This window comes from Oncorhynchus nerka, linkage group LG27 (assembly GCF_034236695.1).
Source record: "Oncorhynchus nerka isolate Pitt River linkage group LG27, Oner_Uvic_2.0, whole genome shotgun sequence".
In the NCBI taxonomy this organism is placed as follows: Eukaryota; Metazoa; Chordata; class Actinopteri; order Salmoniformes; family Salmonidae; genus Oncorhynchus; species Oncorhynchus nerka.
In genome coordinates, this window is record NC_088422.1 from 71249800 (window position 1) to 71277661 (window position 27862).

At 41.3% G+C, this 27862-nt stretch overlaps 1 protein-coding gene across 4 annotated transcripts in view; it reads right to left on the reverse strand.

Moving 5' to 3' along the window:
- The window catches only part of LOC115112278 (transcription factor 12-like), a 107143-nt gene extending 86469 nt beyond the window's left edge, over nt 1-20674 (reverse strand). For 2 of the 4 annotated variants that reach the window (XM_029639227.2, XM_029639224.2), the window contains exons 1-4: nt 20384-20673; nt 19539-19627; nt 19250-19322; nt 2055-2137 (exon numbers count right to left, since the gene is read on the reverse strand). In XM_029639227.2, the coding sequence (XP_029495087.1) occupies nt 2055-2137; nt 19250-19322; nt 19539-19610 (228 nt within the window). In that variant the 5' untranslated portion in view covers nt 19611-19627; nt 20384-20673. Of the gene's footprint in view, nt 1-2054; nt 2138-19249; nt 19323-19538; nt 19628-20383 lie in introns of all 4 variants that reach the window. The other 2 variants (XM_029639226.2, XM_029639225.2) reach the window with 2 other exon arrangements.
- Nucleotides 20675-27862: the final 7188 nt, after the last annotated feature.

Genomic DNA, 27862 nt, shown 5'->3' on the forward strand with positions numbered 1-27862 from the left:
ACCTAATACTCCCTGTCTTTCCAAATCAAATCTCAGATGAAGATCTAAACCACATCTCAAAATCAGAGGATGTCCTTCCTCTTATTTGGGAATAAGCACCATTGTGCTATAAATACCACTGGATAACAACCAAGTAGTACTCAACACCTAGAGAGTATCTATGCATGTGTTCTGCTGCAGGCTATTTATCTGTGCACTCAGCACATTGCTAGTGAACATTGTAACTGCATTTTAGGTAGACTGCTTCAACATGAATATGGCGCAGGAGTGTGGGGGAGCAGAGGCACAAAGCCATAGCACACCATGGTCTGTACGGACAGACAGAGTGATGAATGGACAGATGTACTGGTGCAGGCAGAGATCAAATGTGCCTGGGGATTAAAGAGATTGGCTCCATTCTCTTTGGTCAAAGTCATCCGGATGAACCTTTGACAGGCTGGACACCAGGCAGTGTATAGTTGCCTTTCACCATCAATTTGGTGTCCATACTCACTCTCAATTATGTCTACAAAATCTCCCAAATAGCATGCGCTGCCAATAACAAAAGAAATGGTTTGGTATAAGGTGTAAATTAAGAGAACCCTGCAATTTGCTGTACAGAGAAACTAGAAGAAATACCATCCCCTATTAGGAGAATGGTTATTTCAGAGCAAGTCTTCTTCTCTGGCCTACATGAGTAATCACGTTGATAAAACACCTGTAAAACCTGGACAAACAACCTCATCTCTCTGGCTCTCTGGTATTTGTGTGTGCATCCGTGCGTATCTGTGTGAAGGTATGTGTGAAGGAATGTGTGAATGTATGTGGAAGTGTGTGTGAATGTATGTGGAAGTGTGTGTGTGTGTGTGTGTGTGTGTGTGTGTGTGTGTGTGTGTGTGTGTGTGTGTGTGTGTGTGTGTGTGTGTGTGTGTGTGTGTGTGTGTGTGCAGTATGGAGGCACAAACAGCTGTCTGCTTACTGATGCCCGTCCCTTGCAATGTCAGAAACGCTGATTTATATGCACCTAAAGCAAAGATATCTCAAACGTCTACATCTTATAATTCGGATCAGGCAGCCGATGGAACCATAGCCTGTAGAGGTTCATTCGGGAAGGGCATTGGAAAATAAACAAGGTAATGCGGGCCGAGCAGACCTGACATTTAACTGATTTCTGATGGAAAGTGACAGGAGATTGACGTTAAATGAAATTCATACAGGGCACCCAGAACCACCATGGTGTAGGAGACAAACAACAAATACAGAGACACAGAATATATATTCACACTTTGAAAAGAAATGCCATACGAACCAGTTGTGGTATGATTTCATGTCACGCATCATTCTATTTTTTATCTATTTGCATGATGCATGATAAATTCAACGCAACTAATCATGTATCAGAAATAACATTTGAATTACGGTCAAAATATTCATATGAGTCTGGAAATCCTAATGGAAAGAATGAATGAATCACTCGTTGCGGGTACTGAAATCATTTCTAAGGAATATTCATAACCTAATATAAACATTAGTCACAGTTAGAATTTCAATATGTCCATTGATGTCCACTACCATAAATATAGTTTGCACCTTAAATCCTAATATTGGCACAGATCTAAAAATGGTGGAGTAATTTTCCCCAATTCAGAAATTCCAAAGCACACACCATTAATCAGCTTCCCCTGACAAATGCTTAATATTTCAGTTTAGCGCAAATAATCCAATGCAAATAACAACATATTTAAACCCATCACTTAAGAGGATATTGGTGCCATGCAATTAGGTCATACTGGAAAAGAAAATTATGCCAATTACAGGTCACACAACATGACTGGTGCTCTCTCCCTCCCTGCCTCTGCAGTGAGCTGTGAATGTAACACGTTGATGTACTGAGTGTTAAATGATGTGGTGCAGAAAGGCCAGGCAGAGGGAGACAGAGGAGTGAGGTGAGAGAGACAGAGGAGTGAGGTGAGGGAGACAGAGGAGTGAGGTGAGAGAGACAGAGGAGTGAGGTGAGGGAGACAAAGGAGTGAGGTGAGGGAGTGCACGGAGAGTAAGTGGGCCGGTATTCTTACCCTGGAGGACTCGTAGGAGGGACTGGACGACTGGCCACCTGGGGCCCAGGAGGACGATGCCTGGCTCGGCCTCTCATCCATACCTGTCAGAAGAAGAGATGCACAACTCCATCAGCACAGTGTCCTCAGACTCCTTACCAACACACACACACCAACAGACTCTCTCTAATCTCACAAGAACACACACTCACACACACAGACATCTAACAGTTAGACAGAGCTGGAGTGACAGGTTATACATATAAACAAACACAGAAAGAGAGGGGCCATACAGTACAGGACAGGAACCAATGTACCCCTAGAGGAACTGAATTAGACACTATTCAAAATGTGATTTAACAAATTAATTGCAAAGTTGCATTGCTATCCAAAAGTGATTGTTTTTCACATTTCTTTATGATCTCTCCTGAATCAAAAGGCGAAGGCTGCAGTTAATCAAACAGGGCAGAGATATTTCACACGTCTAATGTCTCATAGCAACGGCCTCTCAGTTCTCCAGGGGCCTGGTTTAACAAAAGACATAACAGTGCATCTACAGTCATGTCTGTCCCTGGGCGAGCGAGCATGCTGCCATTCTCTTGGACAGAGGACAGAGCAGAGTAGAAGAATGTGACTAATCTGTTATACCTCTATTCAAAGGCTGTGCTGCCTTACGAGTGCCAGGCATATTTTCACAGCGTCATTTATTTTGGTTTACATAAATCACGGACAAAAAAAGTGCACTCCTTAGCATGTGTGCATGCTCAAAATGTGCTTCAGAGCACTAGAGCTGTATGATTTGGCAGTGATGTATAGTCCAGCCCTGTCAAAACAGCTGAGCACTGAAACTTCACAAAACTCATTTAAAAAAAACTCCATGTTTCCAAAGACAGCAAAATAAAATAATAGATAAACAAATAAATCAATAAAGTTGACACAATTGCATGAATTCAACATCTGCTATGTGATGAACAAATATAATATCTGACCTTTGAAATTACATTTATGGGGCCTGCTCAGTAAAGAGATACAATTCTGAGATTCTTCACGCTGTTTGAGCCAATATTGTTTTGTAGGTAACAGCATTCCACTCCCGGCCCCATGTAAGCTACATAATTGCAGGAGGGGGAGTAAACATCAACATTTTGCAAGTTATTGATTGTTCCCTTTGTCATTTCACCCTGCTTCAGAAAACTGCAATACCATTCATTTGATTTCGCCCTCAAATATAACAGATCAGATTTCAAGGAATTGTATATACAATGAATCAAATATAGCTATTGCAGGGAGTAAACAAACCTTCAAACCATAACACAGACTCTCAGAGGGCCTGTAATCCACTTTAATTTGTTTAAAATGTCTAAATGTTAGTGACAAAAAAACACAAGTCTTCGGTTGCCTGAACCGTGCCACTTGACCGTATGGCTGGGCACACACTAAACACCAGCTATCTGGGCACACACTAAACACCAGCTATCTGGGCACACACTAAACACCAGCTAGCTGGGCACACACTAAACACCAGCTATCTGGGCACACACTAAACACCAGCTATCTGGGCACACACTAAACACCAGCTAGCTGGGCACACACTAAACACCAGCTATCTGGGCACACACTAAACACCAGCTAGCTGCGCACACACTAAACACCAGCTATCTGGGCACACACTAAACACCAGCTATCTGGGCACACACTAAACACCAGCTATCTGGGCACACACTAAACACCAGCTATCTGGGCACACACTAAACACCAGCTAGCTGGGCACACACTAAACACCAGCTATCTGGGCACACACTAAACACCAGCTATCTGGGCACACACTAAACACCAGCTAGCTGGGCACACACTAAACACCAGCTATCTGGGCACACATTAAACACCAGCTATCTGGGCACACACTAAACACCAGCTAGCTGGGCACACACTAAACACCAGCTATCTGGGCACACACTAAACACCAGCTAGCTGGGCACACACTAAACACCAGCTATCTGGGCACACACTAAACACCAGCTATCTGGGCACACACTAAACACCAGCTATCTGGGCACACACTAAACACCAGCTATCTGGGCACACACTAAACACCAGCTAGCTGGGCACACACTAAACACCAGCTGTCTGGGCACACACTAAACACCAGCTATCTGGGCACACACTAAAGACCAGCTATCTGGGCACACACTAAACACCAGCTAGCTGGGCACACACTAAACACCAGCTAGCTGGGCACACACTAAACACCAGCTATCTGGGCACACACTAAACACCAGCTATCTGGGCACACACTAAACACCAGCTAGCTGGGCACACACTAAACACCAGCTGGCTGGGCACACACTAAACACCAGCTAGCTGGGCACACACTAAACACCAGCTAGCTGGGCACACACTAAACACCAGCTAGCTGGGCACACACTAAACACCAGCTAGCTGGGCACACACTAAACACCAGCTAGCTGGGCACACACTAAAACACCAGCTATCTGGGGACACACTAAACACCAGCTATCTGGGCACACACTAAACACCAGCTAGCTGGGCACACCAGCTATCTGGGCACAAACTAAACACCAGCTATCTGAGCACACACTAAACACCAGCTAGCTGGGGGCACACTAAACACCAGCTATCTGCATTTGCATGAGTAGAACAAACAGGCCCTTTAGCGAGGGGAGAAGTAGACTTTTCCACAGTGAAAAAGAGCTAGGCCAACATCACACAATCACGATGTGCGGGCTAGACCCCGTGCCAAAGACAATGTAGAGGCCAGCCAATGTGAGGCTGGCAGAACTGCACAGAATGCAGCAGTCAACTCAACTCAACTCATGGCACCTTCATTGGCATACTCTAGCAATACACAGTAATACACTTTTTAAAAGTGAAACAATATGTTAACACTACACATAATAATATAACATTCTAAAAGGGGGAAACGCTGTACTCCACACTAGCTGTAGCACTTGGCTCTGACTGTAGTGCAACCCTGCTTGGCTCTTTAGGGCACTAGTTGTCACCAGCTCCAGTCTCTAGACTCTGTCCTGACTGCCAGCTCCTGCCTGGGGCTCCAGGGTCCTCTCTCTACACACGACTACAGATATAGCTACACCAGCCAGGGACAACACAATATCACTATGCTTCACACTGATTGAGACAAACACAGAGCGGTAGAGTTGTCTTCAAATGAGGAGATAATGCTAAAATAGTCATCTACGGAATAGCAACATGACACGTTTTGTTAAGCATTCTCTAAAAAAATAAATGTGTGAACGTGCAGGTTATATTATGAATATAAACACCAGTGGTATTTTCACAGATGTCGTTTTTGATTATTCTGTGCTAAGCCGTTTCTTCAGGAGTATTTTTGTTCTCTAGCGAAACACTCAATCGAATCTGATGAAGGTAAATATGGCTGCCATTGATAGGTGAAATGTTAGGGAAAAGGACATGGGTTTTTATAACTACAGCACAGGGAAGTCCTTCTCTGAGGAGTAATTAGGTTTTTTGTCTTATATTTCTAATGTGGAATGCATTACTAATATCTCTGGAATAAATATCTAAATGCACATCTGTGATGTCAATTCTAAGCTAACAGACTACAAGGCTTGAAAGAAAGTGGCCCAGGGACTCAGATCGGTTCCAATTGGCTTGGAAGGAAGGAACCGTCTCTCTGTGGTTTCTACTGTTATGAGTCAGCCGCTCCATTTAACCACCCACCAAATCACTGACAACCAACGTCATGAGACACTGCTACAGTAGCTGAGGTCACACACACACCAACTGTTAAGCAGATAAAAGAGAGAGGCATACTATTACTGTAGCCTGACAAATGTATTATAAGATCAATTCCACGTGTCTGTATTTCATCCAGGTCTCATCTGCTCTTAATACAGTCCATATTCACCTACCATTCATCACTTTCATCACGTTTGATGTGTAACAGGTTTTATGGAACAGGGTGCCCATGTCCTGCTGCTGGGAACAGAGAGGCTTCAGAGGTATGGCACGCAGACCTGTGAGCCCCATCTGTGGCAGCTCTGCTCTGCTCTGGAACAAACTCCATCATATATCCACTCCACTCCGCAACCCAGCACACTGGTCACACTGGTCACACACTTAACATGGAATCATACTGCACTGCATTGACAGCCACATTGTCAGCTGTGCATGTGTGTGTGGCAAAGACCCTCTTCTAATTATTTCAGAACCCTAGTTCTCGATTATAGAATTGAACAGGAAATAGACAAAGACATTATGCAGATATGAATGCTTCAGTTTGACTAGTGGGATTTTGCTCTCTGGCGTGCCCCCACTGCATAAACCTATGCCAAAGAATGTTCATTTACATGCAGTGTCTGTCGAGTAGAGGATTTAAATATGGATTTAACTTGGCACGGGCACTGCTCTGTGTGCAAATCTTTGTCTATCCTGTTTTCAAGTCTGGCAGTCATTAGATATCCTCCTTTAACTTTTCTTCTGTTTAGTATTTAGGAAGAAATCAAAGCAATTCTTTGTTCATTGATTAAAATAACATTTGAAGGGCACTCTGGATATAGGAGACTAACTCCTAAGAGAGGTCTTAGGTTGGCATACTTTTATGAAGCCCTTAGCAATAAAAGAAAATAAAAATAACTGATCACAGTCAGTCGCAGTCCTTCTTGTGATGTGCATTTCAAAATGCAGCCTGACACACAACCTGGTACTCATTTGCCTAGTCTCTGTAGTCTCTGTAGTCTTTGTAGTTGTTGTAGTCTCTGTATTCTTTGTAGTCTCTGTAGTCTTTGACGTCTCTGTAGTCGTTGTAGTCTCTGTTGTCTTTGTAGTCTTATTTGTTGTAGTCTCTGTAGTCTCTGCGATGCAGCCTAGGAACAAAGTCAGATCCAGAACCTTCTTTTCTTTTCAGAATAGTCTAATAAAAACATCCTGTACCAGCTTTTAACATCAACAAAACAAGTTCAACTAAAAGCATTTCTAGGGTCTATAATCTTTTCGGTTTATAAAAATAAAGAAGTTTTCTGCTAATATCCTTTCAGGGGTTACCGTTTCTTTAGAGGAAAACAATCTCCCAAAAATAAGGACAGGAAATGTCTTGCTGATCTACATGTATGCCTAGACCTAGATGAACTACATATGTGTGATCAATTCCTCAATGCATACCAACACCTCTATCTGCACTATTTAAAGAAATCAGTGGCAAATATATTTACGGTTAGACAGGAGCTCGGAAGAGAAGCTTAGGAGCATCGTTAAAATCACACCCTTTCTCACAACATCCTAGGCACTGAATTCTTTTTTTTAAGTGAGATTGTCACAACAGTAAAAATGTCAAACAACAATTGAACGCTAGTAGCTAACATTCCTACATTTCATCTGCTACCTTATGACATAACTGCCTCATAACTGTATGGAAACTCAACATCTTGAAGAAAAAAAATGTATACATCAAAGAAATTACAACATTGTTTATTTACAGATTTATGGATAGAGACTGAATACAGACAAACAACTCATTGTAACTCTGCTTGAGCTAGTAAGAACATTTCATCCAAATAAGCCACACTAAACATTGGAACTGTGTCAAAGTGCAAAATACAAAATAAAATCTACAGCATAATTTAAATGAGGTAGCCTGAACAGCAAATGTTTAGCCTTATGAGTAACCTCACATGCAACCACATATTCCACAGCCACTGAGCAGTGCTGTTATGTTCTGAGTACTCTGTTTGAGTGAACAGAGGTGTTCAATGTGGGGAACTGGAGCTTACATCACTGCCAACTGACTGTCAGGAACAAACACGTAATATCCTCCACGTCTCAAATCAAACACGTGAACACAACTTTGAATTGGAGGGCAAATATGTATCTTGGCAATGTCTGCTCTCCTCTGTAGTTTAATTGTTGAGCAGGTGTCCACATCCCCTCAGACATACAGTCAAAAGGGCACCGCACCGATTGTTCAAACGGACCCTGTTTTCTGGCAAACCACACTGAAAAAAGAAATGCATTTGTTACTTCACACAACTGTGAACGACCACTGCAAAAAACAACAAGCACACCAGACGCGACATCACAAAGCGATGTCCAAGTCATTCGGCAGAACTGAAAACACAGTTTTTCTTTGCCAAATTGCTAGGAAACCAAACATTCAGACCAAGCGGGCATCGCTTGTGGAATCACTGCGGGCTGCAATCAATATAGACCTACAGGGAAGCAACATCGTAAATGATGGCAAACAGTTGTGGCTGCCGATGCATTACCATGTCTTTACCAGTTGTGCTCTGCCTCCTCAGAGAGGAAATACGTCCTTTAAATAGTCTAGGAGTGAAACATCAATACAGAAAACGTACACAAGCCTCATACTTCACCTTACATGACTGAATCTACAGTGGGGTTCAAATAATAAACTAAACATTCTCAGAATCTTAAATAATGAACACTACGCTCAACTGACATTTGTCAAAAAGCAATGAAGGCATCAGGTATAGTAATGGATTTTTGATTAATTGTTCAAATAGGTAAACAATACGGTGATTATTTCATGGTAGTAACCATTATAGAAATCGGACAAAAAAAAAGTCGCCCCCTCACAATTAATATTTTTAATAGACTACCACTACTACAACTGCTTAGGCTCACCAGCCTGTTAATTGAATTAAGTCCAATTTGTGCAATGTAAAAAATGACTTTCCCATACACATGTAGCAATGAGAGGTTTGTCAGAGCTAGTGCAGTAGTGTCTTCATTAGTCAGACTCTCTCTCTGCACTGAGATCCAGTCATCCACAAAGCGCTGTCACAGACAGAGGCCTTGACAAGCAAATGACATGACGCTTCTCCTTCGGGATCCCCTCCAACTCCGAGCAAACAGTCGTAAGGCAGGCAGCAGGCAGGTTAATAAGACATGCTGTAGCGATAGATAGATATACATTTTAATTCGTCACGGTATCTTTAATGAAACGCATCAAACAAGAGTGCCTGCAACCAAGCAACCAAGTCTGCCACGGTGCACAGCTTGAGCTAATTTGACTGTATGCAAAGAAGGGAGCTATTTTCGGTTGTTCACTTCCAATCTAACAGCTACTCTCTCATGTCACATGGAGACCGGCTCGGCTCGCTGCGAGGGACAACCCCTCACTGGGGCTGTGTGTGTGTGTTGGAGTACCCTAAACTGTTCACAACTCACATGGAAGTAGACAAAAAATACATTTTGACTGTGTGCAGAGAAATTAAAATTAAAATTTTAAAAAGCCATCGACTAGTTTTGGGCAGTATCCACATTTTCATACCATCATACCATTTCTCCATACCGGGGTATACAGTATTATCGATTGTGCACACAATCCGTTGGTATTTCGAAATACCCCAGTATACGGTATATCGCCCAAGCCTAATATCAACATTGTCAAATGTCATCAAATTACACCATAATTACTATCAATTTTCTAATTTGTTTTATACTTAGTGATTTTAATTTGTAGAAATATCTCTAGGTAGGCAGAGGTATGGAGCCGGCGATTTGCCCAATGTCCCCCTGCTGAGCACACACAACACACAACCGATGGCCTCTTCAAATTCATGTCATTAACAGGCACGAAGGAGAAACTGCAATTTCCCTCTGTTCAAGCTGCAGAGGTGTATATGTTTGTTTTGCTATCTCTGTTTCTCTGGCACACTTCGGAGGGGCCTTGAAGGGTCCTGGCAGTGCAGTTCTGCTGCATTTGTCTGGGTATGCCCAGTTCAGACGCATTAATCCAAACTCTCATTCCCTGCAATTTCCACACTTCCTTCCTGTGCTGCTGCCTGCGCCCCTCGCCATATGTTCACAGTGGCTTACGGAGGAAAGGTGCTTTTTCCTCTAGAGGAGCTGGAGCACGCAGGCTAAAGAGATGAGGAATTTATCTCTGCTATAACATAAACTGCCAGAGTGCAGTAGTTATGCAGAATAAATTAGTTTCTAATTTAACATAAATCAATTTCCCTTAGGTTTTTTGTTAGTAACGTGCATCTAAAATGTTTACAAACACCAAATCCACTCATATTTCATTCAAATGGCAAAAGCCCTTGGACTGGTTGAGAAACAGTTTAACTAGGCATAGTGGCAGACTAAATGAGCTAAGTGCTCTAATACTGCTACGCAATAATATTTCAAGTGATATTACATCAACAACAAAAAAGACTCATAATTGCAGACTCAATTTACCCTAGAACCTGTACTGTAAAAATCCTCAAATTGCAATCCACTCAGCAGAAAGGTTAACTACAGAGAAGTGCCCTCGTGTGGTCATACAAGCAGACAAGTCATATATCTTTATTCATTCACCGTGCGTGGATCTTTTTAGGGTGAAACAAACACGGGAGCACAAAAGGATTAGCCTATCACACCAGCGGGTTCCTGCAATCAGCAGCGTGTTTATTACATCAGGAGGACTTCGTTTTATTGAGCTGCTCATTAGTAGGTTTAATCAGAGTCGTGTCTTATGACTGTTCTAACAGCACTATCAGATCCCTCATCAGAGGGCTGAGTACTATCTCACTCACTCACTCACTCACTCACTCACTCACTCACTCACTCACTCACACACACACACACACACACACACACACACACACACACACACACACACACACACACACACAGCTGAGAGCTGAGAGACAATGAGAAAAATGGTAGGAAACACACACATCTTTACTGAAATGAAAGCACACGAAAACACAATGAAGAATGTAGCTAGCGTTCCCCCATATAGCTTCTGATACAGAGTCCCTTCTCATTCCTGTGCTCCTGGCCATAAATTAGCCAACATGGCCCATTGAGTCCCACTCCTCTGCCTCCAACTACAGTGCTGAATATAACACAGGCCCTGGTAGGCAGTGGACTGCACCGGAGCCAAACGTTCCCTCATTCTCCCCTGGCCCTGACACCAATGGCAGGGCTGTCAGCACAGCAAGCTACTCTCACGCTTCTCATAGGAGGGGGACAGCAGGCTTTCCTGACTAATTTGGGCTTGTGTGATCTTCTCTTCCTCGTGACGTGTTTTCTAGTGATGAAGATGAACATGTGGGAGTGAGCGAGCCCTTCTTTGGTATCAAAGGTGAATTAACATGATGGGACAATATTAATGATGTAATAAAGTGAGTGACAGCCAATTAGAGTGCATGACCAGTGCCCCTCTGCTGTCCCATCTGCTTCACAGTTAGAGAGGATCCTGGGACAGGGCCAAAAGGAGGCTGGAAAAACGACAAGCTCTCTCAATTTATTAACTCACTTTTCATCACCCTTTTTGATCAATGTTGATTAGCACAAATAATCAAAAAGCTATTTTAAGTATTCTGGACCTAACTGTCAAATAATAAGTGATTCATATTTCAGTCTTCTAGCTCAGTAATAATTATTAGATTTGCAGGAAGGGAACATATTCCCAGCTGAAAGACAATGAGAAAAATGGTAGGAAAGCACACAGTGCAGTGTCATCAGTATTTCCTTCAAATCCTGTTATTTTTATTAATCTGCAATAACAATAAAATGTTAATGTATTGCCATTTATGATGTAACACATGTAACTGCTTCCTCTACCTCATTCAATAATGTAACAAAGCCAAAGAGAAAATGATTTCCCTTCATTACAATAATTACCATGGTAACAAACAAAATGAGGTTGCATGAATTGAAAGTTGAGAGCTTTACAAAAGATTTAGCTTGAGTCCGTCGCCTTTAATTTATTACTGTAAATCCTTCAAAAGACAAATTAAAACCAGGAACAAATCAGTGGCACACAGTAATCCTCAAGTATTTTAAAAGAGGAGAGATTGAACTTCAATTTGATTGGTATTTTGCACAGCACAGCAACAAAATATTTCAGACCTCAGACCTAAAAATAACATGGCACATTCACTGCAAATGCAGTTGCAACCAAATCTATACATAGGAGAGGCTGGCCCAGCCACTGCTGAGGGATTAGGCCTACACAACAATGACTTGGACTCATCAGCATTTTCTACATCTGAAATGGAAATCCTGACAAATGTATCAAGCCTCAGGTCACGGTCACGGTTATCCTCACAAACTAGCCACAACACCTGAGAAAGTGTGTGAGTGTGCGTGCCGCGTGTACCGTGTGTGTTTGTTTGCGCGCACGAGAGAGAGAGAGAGAGTTTATGAGTGTGGGAAAGAGTGAAAGAAGCAGAGATGCCCCATTGTGCAACAATCCACTCTGTGATCTTCAAAACCACTAGAACAAAACATGACCCTATGATGGAAACCTATCTGATAAGGACAATTATTTGGTATGCTTTTTGGCAAGGCAGTGGTGTACATAGTCTGATTCCTGCATTTAAATCCCCCTCCCCTCAACACCTGCATAGAGTGACCAAACAGACAATTTCCTTATCATACCTTCCATCTTTAAACACAAATAGGACATAGCCAGTGAAGAAACCCAAACAGCTAGGTAGGCAGAAAAGGAGCTGTAATAAAAACAGTGATAGTAGAGGGGTGGCCACTCCCTCCTAGCCTGCATCCCTCCCTCCTTATGAGATCCTGAGTAGATATGGTTAAACTGGTAAAGGGCCAGTCCCCAACTCAGCTTCCCAGCAGCTCCCCAGGGTACCCCCAGTAATGCTCTGTCCAGGGCTCACTGACTCCCACAGGGGCCTGGTAGATCAAACAGGGGATCATTACTCATTCCTTCCCACTAACCCCTGCTCTGTTATTCCCAATCGAAGCCCTGCGCGCTCCCAGGCGCATCACTGACACCACACGGCAGGCCCGGCTGCATGCGATGGCCACGAGCTCTCAGATCATTAGACGAGGACAACCCTCCCCTCCTCCTCCCGCTGCTGCCCCCAGATACGTCCTCAGAGAGTAGGGACAATCATTTGTGGTCAGGATGGAGGTAGGTAGTGCTAATGCTTTCTCTCTGTGACATGTCCATGCGTGTGTGTCAAGGCCTGCTTCTTGGTTGACCAATGCAACTCTGTATCTCTGAGGAGTGCTTTCCACCTTACACCAACATGCTCCCTTAAGTCCAGAGTACTCAGCATCAATGTACTGTATTTGGGAGTTAAAACGAACAGACATCCTGTGCTTCAGCAGCAGGTGTTCCCAAAGCATGCATGCATGCATGCATACATACATACATACATACATACATACATACATACATACATACATACATACATACATACATACATACATACATACATACATACATACATACATACATACATACATACATACATACATACATACATACATACATACATACATACATACATACATACATACATACATACATACATACATACATACATACATACATACATACATACATACATACATACATACATACATACAACTCACTACCTCAGTCCAACACCTAACACTGTGTCCATTCAGACTACATCAGCCAGAGGCCAGGCACAGATAAGCAGGAATAGAAATATATCTCTGCCTGGTTTTAAATCCAGCTGCCTCAAGTCACAATAATGGTTGTTTGGTCCCCACCAACTAAGTGCCTTCACAACTTAATACAACATCAAATACATGGTAATAAACTGCTCATTTAAAAAATGAATTGGAATCCACATCAAAGGAGCCAAGTCAGATGTACAACACCAACTTTCTTCAATCAAAATAATGACAGTCTAGGAGAAGCCTGATAGTAATCTACCGCATATTGGGTGACTTGAAGACATTATTTGAATGCTTTTCCTCTTGGCAGACCTGCAAAAAAAGATGCAAAAGCTGTGCCAAGTCACCTGCCTTCAAAGGACTTCCATCGCTATGGCAACAGCACAGTTCTCCATAACCAAGTCAGGAGGTGACCTGTGATACATAAATGAGAGATGTCCAAACTCTCCCTGAATCTTCCCTCCAGTGGCGGGCGGGAGGCCCAGTCTGCCAGGGGAGGGTACCCATTTGAAGGCATCACAAACGCAGTGTGGCCCAATGGTTCACCGAGCAGCCGGCAGGTTATCTAAAAATAAACTGACGTCTCAGAAAATAAAGATTCCTTCAGCAATACAATCAAAGGCTTAAAACATGAAATGAAGTTTATCAAACTAAAGCTTGCTATAAGACCTGATCATATTTCTAAAAATGAAATAAAACATTTATTTTATTTTTATATAGTCTAGAATTTTTTCATGCATCTTTTGTAAAAAAGTAGATCTAAGACTACAAACTCAAATGAGATGATCAAAACAATGAGAGCCTATGAGAAATGAAATCAGTCAAAAGGAGAACTGGAGTGAGAAGCATGTCAAGGTACAACAGCTTCCGTGAGCAAAATAAAATAAAAGATTCAGCTCAGTCCTTCTTTAAGAACCTCAGTTGAAAGCTACTGTTGTGGTTACATATATTGAATCTGTTTGAACTAATCCATTGTGGAAGAAAAATGCATGGTTAAATTGAAGACCGACTTAGCAGTTGCTTTAAACAAAAAATACAACATTCCAAATCCTTTGAAAACGCTTTGAAGATAAGCTGCGTTCAAGATGAGTTTTGTCACCTTTTATATCTTCACACATTGTGACATGTACAGTGGAGAGGTTTCTGTGTGTGTTAAATTATCTTAAAATGCAAGCTGGGTACTTCTGCAAGTTCTAAGTCTTCTGACTGAACAAAACAATCCTTGCTTAATAATTATGAATGAGAATAAGTCATATTCTTCAACACTGTATTAATAATTAATCAGCAGATAATAATATTTTCTAATCCATGGGGATAAAAGCTGAAGAAAGAGCTTTAAACTGAGAGAAAGTTTGCTCAAGTGGAAGGAAACTGCAGTGTAAGTCTATCACAAGCATATCATTTAAATTAAATTCACAAAAAGTACTGTAAATATAATTTAACAGTTCTGACATCCTTGTAACATCCTTATACAACTTCGCTTCATCTATTCTGTAAACAAGCGAAGGCAAAATCGTAGGTGAAATGTATCATAAATTCTGTTCAGGTAGTCAACCCGCAGTAGGAGCAGAAATATTTGCCTCAGTCTGTCCCTCGAGGAGCAATAACAACCCAAACATACTTATGGCTTTTCTGATTCTTGGCTGACTTCTACAGCAAGTCTAAAGTAGGTGGGACAGAGAGAGCAAACCATGATCTGAAAATATTCCTAATATAGCTCACCAAATATAAATGTGCCTCAGTGAGCTCTGAAGCAAGCTAACTGAGCAGCTTGGGCATAGATGTTAACGTAAGTATTGCCTCATGCAGAACATTACATTTGAGGTATCAGTGGTTTCTAGTTTACTACTTACTTTAGGTCAAGGAGTATAGCAAGCTTGGAAATCTTAGAACAGACAGGTGTGTGACTGTGACACACATAAAAAGCCTCATGGAGAGTCAGGCCAAAACAGATCCCACATACTATCTTTTGCTGGAAATAGAACAAAAACAGAATCCACATAAGCCTCTACAAAACATGGCTCAATTCTTGTGACTTTTCTTACTGACTAAATAAATACCAACAGGCATTTCAGCCATGACGATGAGCTTTGATGGGAAAAACAGTCTATGAACAGGCTCTATTTCTTTTCTATTCTAAACAAAAAGCACCATGCTGATGCTGGTCTATTTTGGAAGCCACAGCGTTCATGCCCAACACATCAGGCTTAAAAGTGTCTGGTCACATGATGTCCATGAATGCCATGCTATATTAAATTCTAAAGCACACCGCAGAGTTTACTGAGTTCAATTCTCCCACTTCTCACATTAGGAATTCAGAAAAGGAGTTCCTTTGTAACACTTGAATTGAAGCAACATTCTATTTTATATTTATTTATGGTGGGGCAAAATGGAAAGTATGATCACTGAAACAGAAGTAGGCCAATTCAGCAACACTTTACATAGCATTAGCTACATAGAGCGCAATTAAAGGATGGTTGGGAATATATTTGACATAAGGTAAACAGACTCAAATTGATATATATTGATAATGCTCTGTATATTTGTTAATACTTATGAATGCACAGTGATTGCTTTACACAAACTGATTTATGAATGTGCAAGTATATACAGTGCCAGCAGGTAGCCTAGTGGTTAGAGCGTTGGACCAGTAACCGAAAGGTTGCTGGATTGAATCCGCAAACTGAAAAGGTAAAAATCAGTCATTCTGCCCCCGAGCAAGGCAGTTAACCCACTGTTCCCTGGGTGTTGTGGATGTTGATTAAGACAGCTCCCCGCACCTCTCTGATTCAGAAGGGTTGGGTTAAATGCGGAAGATACATTTCAGTTGAACACATTCAGCTGTACAACGGACTAGGTTTTCCCTTCGGAAAGTATTCAGACCCCTTGACTTTTTCCACATTTTGTTACGTTTCAGACTTATTCTAAAATGGATTAAATAAAAAAACAATCCTCAGCAATCTACACACAATACCTCATAATGACAAAGTGAAAACATGCTTTTAGACATTTCTACAAATGTATTAAAATGTAAAAAACAGAAACCTTATTAACATAAGTATTCAAACCCTTTGCTATGAGACATGCAATTGAGGTCCGGTGCATCCTGTTTCCATTGATCATCCTTGAGATGTTCCTACAACTTGTATGGAGTCCACCTGGGGTAAATTATATTGATTGGACATGATTTGGAAAGGCACACACCTGTCTATATAAGGTCCCACAGTTGACAGAACCAAGCCACAAGGTCAAAGAAATAGTCCTTAGAGCTCCGAGACAGGATTATGTCGAGGCATAGATCTGGGGAAGGGTACCACAAAATTTCTGCAGCATTGAAGGTCCCCAAGAACACAGTGGCCTCCATCATTCTTAAATGGAAGTAGTTTGGAACCACCAAGACTCTACCTAGAGCTGGCCGCCCAGCCAAACTGAGAAATTGGTGGAGAAGGGCCATGGTCTGGGAGGCGACCAATAACCTGATGGTCACTCTGACAGAGCTCTAGAGTTCCTCTGTGGAGATGGGAGAACCTTCCAGAAAGACAACCATCTCTGCAGCACTCCACCAATCAGGCCTTTATGGTAGAGTGGCCAGACGGAAGCCACTCCTCAGTAAAAGGCACATGACAGCCCGCTTGGAGTTTGCCAAAAGGCAGCTAAAGACTCTCAGACCACGAGAAACAAAATTCTCTGGACTGCTGAAACCAAGATTGAACTCTTTGGCCTAAATGCCAAGTGTCATGTCTGGAGGAAATCTGGCACCATCCCTACGTTGAGGCATTGTGGTGGCAGCATCATGCTGTGGGGATGTTTTGCTGCAGCAGGGACAGGGAGACTAGTCACGATCAAGGCAAAGATGAACGGAGCAAAGTGCCGAGAGATCCTTAATGAAAACCTGATCCAGAGCGCTCAGGACCTCAGACTGGGGCAAAGGTTCACCTTCCAACAGAACAACGATCCTAAGCACACAGCCAAGACAACACAAGAGTGGCTTCGGGACAAGTCTCTGAATGTCCTTGAGTGGCCCAGCCAGAGCCCAGACTTGAACCTGATCGAACATCTTTGGAGAGACTTGAAAATATCTGTGCAGCAACGCTCCCCATCCAACCTGACAGAGCTTGAGAGGATCTGCAGAGAAGAATGGGAGAAACTCCCCAAATACAGGTGTGCCAAGCTTGTAGCGTCATACCCAAGAAGACTTGAGGCTGTTATCACTGCCAAAGGTGCTTCAACAAAGTAAAAGGGTCTGAATACTTGTGATCAGTTTTGTGTTTTTAATACATTTGCAATTTGTCTGAATACTTACGTAAATGTGATATTTCCGTTTTTGTTTCTTTATACATTTGCTTACAATTCTAAAAACCTGTTTTTTCTTTGTTATTATGGGGTATTGTGCGTAGATTGATGAGGGGAAAAAACAATTTAATCAATTTTAGAATTAGGCTGTAACATAACAAAATGTGGAAAAAGTCAAGGGGTCTGAATACTTTCCGAAGGCCCTGTACTTAAAGCATCAATTCAGCACTGACTTGACCTGGATCCCAAGCTATTTACTTCTGTGGAGACAGCATCCAGAACGGGAAGTGAGGATGCAAAGTACTCTGAAAAACATCCTAAAACTTCCCAGCCTTTTCACAAAAGCTCCCTTTTGGCCCCATTGTCTTGCTGTTCAGTCCATTGTCTTGCTGTTGTTTCCACTAAAAGTGTGTCCTTTAGAACTAACGACAAGGCAAGGCTTTGTTGTTTTACGCAAAACAAGTATTGAGGAGGCATAATGCTTGATTGTGCTGTGGATTAATGTCCTGGAGCCTTTACAGCAAAGAAATGATCCACATAAAAGCAGGGAATTTAAGCAACCCTTATTAAAACATCTATGACAATGAAGCAAGATGCATCAGCTTAAACAGCCCACTTCTGCATGAGAAATGCTCCTGGCTAAAAGTACACTACATCAGCTCACGTCTTCTAGTCATTGAGCCTGTGAGATAGAGATAGATGTGTGAAGGCCACATGAATGGCCAGGTCTTTAGGGACATGGGGCTGAGGAACTCATTGCCTTTTTCAAATAGCTCAGCACTGGGGGAAGGACACATGCATATGAAACACCACTTGATGCTGTAACCCCATACTGTACTTACTACACAACTGATAGACATGGGATATCTTTGTACAGCTTTTATATGGTGCACCAATCTAGGGAGCAATATATCACAAACGCAATAAACGCCCCACAGTCAATATGAGCAAAATTGATCTTGTGTCATAATCAATAGAAAATGGGTATGCGAAAAAGCCACAGAGCTCTTTTTGCACACAAAACACAAGGACGGGTTATAAAGTAGTGCTAATTAAAATGATACTACACTGTCATAGCTGTTAGGTCGATAAGTATTCTTTCACATATGTAAAATAAGGCTAAACCATTCCTTATTTCCACATCTTTACAGCAGTCAGTCTACGATAATTCCAGGTGGAGGTGGCATGCCAGATGTGCAGAGTGCACACACAGACAGACAGACAGACACACACACACACACACACACACACACACACACACACACACACACACCGCTAAGGTGGGAAATGAATAGTAATACTATGTTTAATATGAAACCTTCCTCCTTTGGCTTTTCACAAAATGAATAACGCAAATATCCAAAATGCAGTGGGAGACATCAGGAACACTCATATGAACAGATTTCAAACAGCAGTAGTTAGACAAGACACAACAGGGGGAGAGACAGGACCAGGGCCAGAACAGAACAGAGGACATATTAAAATAGGTTTCTGGGATAAAATCCTACCTGGTGCACTGAACTGGCTGCTTCCAAGAGTGGTTGGTCGGTTTTTCCCACTATTTACAGGTGGAGAAAACATCTACCAGAAGAAAAGAAATGGTCTGAAAAATGTGACTCTGAGACAAATTAATATTTAGCCTTTGATAATCATGCATCTGTTAAAAGCTGTTCAGGCGTCCTGTGTTTCATAATCAATTTCTTCACTGGAGAGACATTGACTGATATAGAATAAAGTGGGCTAAATAACAAAAAATAAAACATTATAAAAAGATAGTTAGATAGATAACTGTCCTACCGCGCTAAAATCCAGCAAGTCACTCAATTCCTTGTCTGTGCCGATTGCGGCAATCCGCTGTTGAGGATTCATCCTGCCAATCTTTAGACCTAAAGAAGAAACAGATTGTTTGCGTAGGTCCAATTGTTATTTTTATTTTTTTATTGTCCTAATTCCTTGATTTAAAAAAAGTATCCATTCAATAACGAACTTCAGTAAAGTGAAATCTCATTCTAGATTCCGACTGAAATTGACAAGGAATATTCCCAGAACACGTCGGTTCCGAAAATAAATCTGCACAGTGACCCTTGACATTGCTGTGCGAGTTAATTGATCAAAGGTAGGCTACTGCAACATCCGATGAAAGTAATTGTAATTGACCCCTTGTCATCCACGGTTGAACGCTCCCTTTTAGAAAATGTTATTGCACATTATGTAATCTGAACAGAATGAAAAGGAAAAGGTAGCCGATACGTGGTAAGGAAATTCCATCTACTTGGAATGGTACAGACACATTGAAAATGCTTGGCGCTGCGTGTAACACCAGTGACACACGGAGACCTGCAGCATCGTTTTTCAAATGTTTATCTGACTCCCCAAACGCTACATTTGTATCAATCTTCCGCGACAGACTAAGTTACAAAATAACTAACCTACTGTAGATTTTTAAATCACGGATTAATAATAGGCTATACAATACGTTGCTTTGCAATAGTCAGTGATGAGCCACGAATTCGACGTGTTATTAAATAGAAAGTGAATTTGCATGTTAAACAAAAACAGAAAATCCACCAATATGCTGTAGGCTACAGATTTAGGCTGTGTAAAACGCCCTTTCAAGTAAAAGTAGTAAAGCAAATGCCAACCCTTTACTCCATACCAGCTCCAGTCTCTTGTATCCCAACTTCTTTCACCCAGTCCGAAACCTTTTTTGACAAACTCACTACAATATGTTACCTTTTCCCCTTTAAAATTCCAACTAGGGCGATCGGGTGTGGTAGTATGGAGCTTCGTTTTCCTGTAACGCGTCTCAAATACTGTAAAATAGTGGTTTAGGTTGTAATATTTAGCTAAATATCCCCTATATGTCACTTGCGAGTTAACCTTATGCAGACAGACATTTTTGCTTCGCAAAAACCTTAGCACCACAATGACATTCTGTGTTGTATCCTTCCGCTGAAAACAGTGAAACGATATCCCCGGCCTAGCCTACTACAGACACCACGCGGAGTGGTAGGAGATGACAGTAGTTGAGAGGACCCATCATATTACATTTAGCCGGTCTTAATCAATCATTAGGCACAATTATGTGAGACTAGTACAAATAGATCGAAACCAGATTTTGTAAGTTGTGTCAATCAGAGCATTGGTGTAATGAAAGGTATTGGTGCAGGAGTCTGGGGATATTTGAGACCTCTGAATTCGCTACACTGGTGTCAGAAGTGGGATAATGAATAAATGAGTAGCCTATGAATATATATGGACCGAGACATGAATGCATATGGACCGAGAGAGAGAGAGTGGGGAAGAGAGAAATCACTTTAAGGCGGTTGCAACTAATTGGACATAATTCTGGCCCACAGTAAATGGGGAATGTTGACCCAGAATAGGCCTAGTTTCTTTAAAAAGACGTTTAAAAAGAGTATCACAGTTATAACCTGTTTGTCCCTATGTATGTTAGCCTTATTCATTGAATCCGTCTAAAAGACAGAGAGCATTGTGTGCTGCAATGTCATGTATGTCATGGTTTGATCACAATCAAAAGGCAAGCAAACTGTTCAACCTATTTTTCTTGTGGCAAAACTATTTTTATGGACAGCACAATATGTCGGGACTACTTTTTTTCTCCACTCCACTAAAGGCAAGAGGGAAAAAAGGAAAGAAAGTGGTGTGAAAAAACTGTAGAACGTGTATCGACATTATATATAATTATTAAAAAACAGCTTGATCGGTTTGTTAATTGGTAAAATGTTAATAGCGGTAATATCCTAGCATTTCGGCTGCATCCTTCTTCAGCCATTGGTGTCGAATGAGCTCAGAAAACAATAGAGTTGGGCCAGGGCCAAAACTCTAATGCAGGGGTTCTCAAAGTGCGGTCCGAGGTACTGTAGAGGGTCTGCGGCCAGATAAATCATGTCTAAAAAATTAATACATAATATATTAATTTTTTTATATACGTTTTTTAACATACATTTTACTAACAACAACAGATTCAACTAATTTTGGCCAAGGGATCCATGGAATAAGATTAGTCTGTAATACAATAAAATGTAATATTATTCATCTACAATTTATGTACTTAACCCTGGGCAACATGGGCCTAGGAGGCTCACAGGAATATTGGTATCCACAGTACTTCACCAATTATAAATGTTTCAACTCAATACTTCTTGCATTTTTTATGTAAATGGCCTGTAATTTAAGATTTAAAACTGCAACTTTTTCTCTCTGACTCATAGAACAATGTGTTAGAATTGCAGGAAAGTAGCTTGAAAACGGCTAAATATTCTCTCTGATGCCAAGAGGCAGGCCTTTAAAATATTACTTCCCAGGGCCCAAGACTTGGTTCACCCAGCAATGCATGCACTGCCGAAATCACAGTAAAACTCCTTTTATGCTATTTTTTTTCTCATTTGAGTTGTGAAATGATTATGAGGGGTCACTGCTGAATTTTCTATCACAAAAGGGGTCCTCGGCCCACAAACATTTTGAGAACACCACTTCTAATGAACAAAAGTTTGGTGTGCGATGAAAATGATCAATTGAAGATCATCCGTTGAACAAATAATCTGTTCCTACCAGGCTATTATGTTTTGTTTCCAACAGTATGAAAAGTCAAGAGAAGAGACATGACACTTATGGATAATAGAAAATATAGATGAATATTGAAAATATAAAATCTCTGTAGCCAGTGATCATCAATAGCATATGCATACTGGATGTAGATACTTAGAGGAATTCAAATGCTTTGGTATTATACGGTTGAACATATTTATCAAATTTAGTACATTTTGTAAATCTTTCTAAGCTTACATTGTTTCCTGGTAGTATTTGCCTGGCTGCAGTCCGATAGGCCTTAATCACCAGGTATATCTATATAGTTATATATCTTATCTATATAATCACAGTGAAATCAAGTTGGGAAAATTCATTTTTAAAAAGTATGGTTTGATAAGACACTGCATCTAGGTTTAAAAATATCCCAAAACAAGGCTAACACTGCATGTTTGGATGTGACTCACCTTGAGTAGAATACTGTAGGCCAAGCTTTAGCCTTGGTATTATGCTGTCCATTGTCCACTCAATGGGCCTCTACTGTATATCCACTTATTACTTTTCTGAAATCCAGACTGCCACCTGTTGGACAAACTAACCATAGTCGACTATGTTACTCATCACCAATGAATGTATTGAATGTAGCTCTCATTAATGACATTTGTAGACCTATTTAATGGGCCTACTTGGCAACTGGCAATATGTGTGAAGATTCGATAAAAAAATTACAGGAAACCCAAAGTTTATAACAGGCTAAAATGGATAACGTCAGAGTGTCGATGTTGCTAATCCATACCTTGTCATAGATCATATTCAGACCTTGAGATTTTTCACTTAGCAGTGTGTCAATGCAAACTTGCATGGAGTGCATCAATTCTTGTTTTATGTTAATTCAATTACAAATATGGGACCCAATCATGCTTGCCTCAGAACCAGAGAAACCTGGATTGGAGCCCCAGCTGGGTTACCACTGGATGTGCTACACGAGTGTGTGGTGGGCCTAATGAAAACATCCATGCATCACATTACCAGATATTCTTTGGTATTATGTAGAGAACACCCATTAACCCATTAAATGAGTGCTCTGACATTCGATTGGACATTAGTTTGGAAATATTTTGCAACTGTTCATACAATATACCACTTCGACACCCCCAACTGTTATGATATTTGAACATGCAGATTAATGTAGCCTAGCCCATTCAAACCACAGGTGGCCCATTTATATGGAAACAGTGAGTCACAAACTGTGAAATAAGTCAAGGGGTATGAATACTTTCTGAAGGCACTGTAAAGCATTCATACCCCTTGACTTATTCTACATTTTGTTGTGTTACAGCCTGAATTCAAAACGGATTAAATATATGTTTTTCTCTCACCCATATACACACAATACCCCATCATGACAAAATGAAAACATATTTTTAGAAATTTTAGCAAATTTTAGGAAAATTAAATACTAATATTAAATATTTCCATAAGTATTCACACCCCTTTGCTATGCCGCTCCAAATTGAGCTCATGTGCATCCAATTTCCTTTGATCGTCCTTGAGATGACGTTACAACTTGCTTGGAGTCCATCTGTGTCCAATTCACTTGTTTGGACATGATTTCAGAAAGAAACACATATGTCTATATACTATGTATTTAACTTTCAATAAATGTTCTAACATTTCTAAAATTGTTTTCACTTTGTCATTGTGGGGTATTGTGTATAGATGGGTGAGAAAATATATTTTTGAATATAGGCTTTAACACAACAAAATGTGTTATAAGTCCTGGGGTATGAGTACTTTCTGAAGGCCCTGTGTATATAAAAATATAAACACAACATGCAACAATTTCAAAGATTTTACTGAGTTACAGTTAGTTATAGAAGGAAGAAGTTAATATAGAAGGAAATCAGTCAATTGAAATAAATTCATTAGGCCCTCATTTATGGTTTTCACAAGACTGGGCATTGGAGCAGCCATGGGTGGGCCCCACTGGGGAGCCAGGCCCAGCCAATCAAAATTAGTTTTACCCACAAAATGGCTTTATTACAGAGAGAAATGCCTGTGATGCCAGAAGAACGCTATATCTGCCCCAATACATAATACCAACTGTAAGGTTTGGTGGAGGAGGAATAATGATCTGGGGCTGATTTTCATGGTTCAGACTAGGCCCCTTAGTTCCAGTGAAGGGAAATCTTAACGCTACAGCATACAATGACATTCTAGACGATTCTGGGTTTCCAACTTTGTGGCAACAGTTTGGGACAGGGACTTTCCTGTTTCAATATGACAATCCCCCTGTGCACAAAGCGAGGTCCATACAGGAATGGTTTGTCGAGATTGTGTGTGGAAGAACTTGACTGGCCTGCACAGAGCCCTAACCTCAACCCCATCGAACACCTTTGGGATGAATTGGAACGCCAACTGCGAGCCAGGCCTGGTCGCCCAACATCAGTGACCGTCCTCACTAATGCTCTTGTGGCTGAATGGAAGCAAGTCCAGGCAGCAATGTTACAACATCTAGTGGAAAGAAGAAGAGTGGAGTTTGTTATAGCAGCAAGAGGGGACCAACTCCATAACAATGCCCATGATTTTGGAATGAGATGTTCGACGAACAGGTGTCCACGTACTTTTGGTCATGTAGTATACTGTATATATACATTATATACAGTACCAGTCAAAAGTTTGGACACACCTACTCATTTATTTATTTATTATTTGACCTTTATTTAACCAGGTAGGCCAGTTAAGAACAAGTTCTCATTTACAACTGCGACCTGGCCAACACAGATTTACACATGGAATAAACAAATGTACAGTCAATAACACAATAGAAAAGTCTATATATAGTGTGTGCAAATGAAGGAAGATTAGGGAGGTATGGCAATAAATAGGCCGTAGTGGTGAAATAATTAAAATGTAGCAATTAAACACTGGAATGATCGATGTGCAGAAGATGAATGTGCAAGTAGAGATACTGGGGTGCAAAGGAACAAAAAAAAAAAAAAATGATAATATGGGGATAAGGTTGTTTGGTGGGCTATTTACAGATTGGCTATGTACAGGTGCAATGATCTGTAAGCTGCTCTGACAGCTAATGCTTAAAGTTAGTGAGGGAGATATGAGTCTCCAGCTTCAGTGATTTTTGCAGTTCGTTCCAGTCATTGGCAGCAGAGAACTGGAAGGAGAGGTGACAAACGGATGGCACGGTGATAGACTGCATCCAATTTGGAGGCTATTTTGTAAATGACATCGCCGAAGTCAAGGATCAGTAGGATAGTCAGTTTTACGAGGGTCTGTTTGGCAGCATGAGTGAAGGATGCTTTGTTGCGAAATAGAAAGCCCGATTCTAGATTTAATTTTGGATTGGAGATGCTTAATGTGAGTCTGGAAGGAGAGTTTTCAGTCTAACCAGACACCTAGGTATTTGTAGTTGTCCACATATTCTAAGTCAGAACCATCCAGAGTAGTGATGCTAGATGGCCAGGCAGGTGCATGCAGCGATCGGTTGAAGAGCATGCATTTAGTTTTCCTTGCATTTAAGAGCAGTTGGAGGCCACGGAAGGAGAGTTGTATAGCATTGAAGCTCATCTGGAGGTTAGTTACACAGTGTCCAAAGAAGGGCCAGAAGTATACAAAATGTTGTCGTCTGCGTTGAGGTGGATCAGAGAATCACCAGCAGCAAGAGCGACATCATTGATGTATACAGAGAAAATAGTTGGCCCGAGAATTGAACCCTGTGGCTCCCCCATAGAGACTACCAGAGGTCCGGACAATAGGAACCAAGGCTGTTGAGTCTGCCAATAAGAATGCGATGATTGACAGAGTCGAAAGCCTTGGCCAGGTCGATGAATACGGCGGCACGGTAATGTCTTTTATCGATGGTGGTTATGATGTCGTTTAGGACCTTGAGTGTGGCTGAGGTGCACCAATGACCAGCTTGGAAACCAGATTGCATAGCAGAGAAGGTACGGTGGGATTCTAAATGGTTGGTGATCTGTTTGTTAATTTGGCTTTCAAAGACCTTAGAAAGGCAGGGTAGGATAGATATAAGTCTGTAACAGTTTGGGTCTAGGGTGTCTCCCCCTTTGGAGAGGGGGATGACAGCTTTCCAATCTTTGGGGATCTCAGATGACACAAAAGAGAGGTTGAACAGTCTAGTAATAGGGGTTGCAACAATTGCGGTGGATCATTTTAGAAAGAGAGGGTCCAGATTGTCGAGCCCAGCTGATTTGTAGGGGTTCAGATTTTGCAGCTCTTTCAGAACATCAGCTATCTGGATTTGGGTGAAGGAGAAATGGGGGAGGCTTGGGCAAGTTGCTGTGGGGGGTGCAGAGCCAGGTGGAAAGCATGGCCAGCCGTAGAAAAAGGCTTATTGAAATTTTCAATTATCGTGGATTTATCGGTGGTGACAGTGTTTCCTAGCCTCAGTGCAGTGGGCAGCTGGGAGGAGGTGCTCTTATTCTCCATGGACTTTACAGTGTCCCAGAACTTTTTGGAGTTTGTACTACAGAATGCAAATTTCTGTTTGAAAAATCTAGCCTTTGCTTTCCTAACTGCCTGTGTATATTGGTTCCTAACTTCCCTGAAAAGTTGCATATCGCGGGGGCTGTTCGATGTTAATGCAGAATGCCACAGGATGTTTTTGTGCTGGTCAAGGGCAGTCAGGTCTGGAGTGAACCAAGGGCTATATCTGTTCCTGGTTCTACATTTTTTGAATGGGGCCTGCTTATTTAAGATGGCGAGGAAAGCACTTAACCAGGCATCCTCTACTGACAGAATGAGGTCAATATCCTTCCAGGATACCCGGGCCAGATCGATTAGAAAGGCCTGCTCGCTGAAGTGTTTTAGGGGGCGTTTGACAGTGATGAGGGGACCATTACGGACGCAGGCAATGAGGCAGTGGTCGCTGAGATCCTGGTTGAAGACAGCAGATGTGTATTTAGAGGGCAGGTTGGTGAGAATGATATCTATGAGGGTGCCCGTGTTAACGGATTTGGTGTTTTACCTGGTAGGGTCCATGATAGTTTTGGTGAGATTGAGGGCATCTACCTTAGATTGTAGGACGGCCGGGGTGTTAAGCATATCCCAGGGTTTTTCTTTATTTTTCACTATTTTCTACATTGTAGAATAATAGTGAATACATCAAAACTATGAAATAACACATATGGGAATCATGTAGTAACCAAAAAAGTGTTTAACAAATCAAAATATATTTTAGATTCTTCAAAGTAGTCATCTTTTGCCTTGATGACAGCTTTGCTCACTCTTGGCATTCTCTCAACCAGCGTAGTCACCTGGAATGCATTTCAATTAACAGGTGTGCCTTGTTAAAGTTAATTTGTGGAATTTCTTTCTTCTGAATGTGTTTGAGTCAATCACTTGTGTTGTGACAAGGTAGGGGTGGTATACAGAAGATAGCTCTATTTGAGAAAAGATCAACCATTTCTAATACGATTTCATTTAAACTTCCTCTATCGGTTGTCTGTGTGGTTGGTCCTTTTGTGTGTTGTAATTTGAGTAAAAACATCCACAGAAAAGTATCATTCAACAAACTTTTCCAAATTCTGGTACTA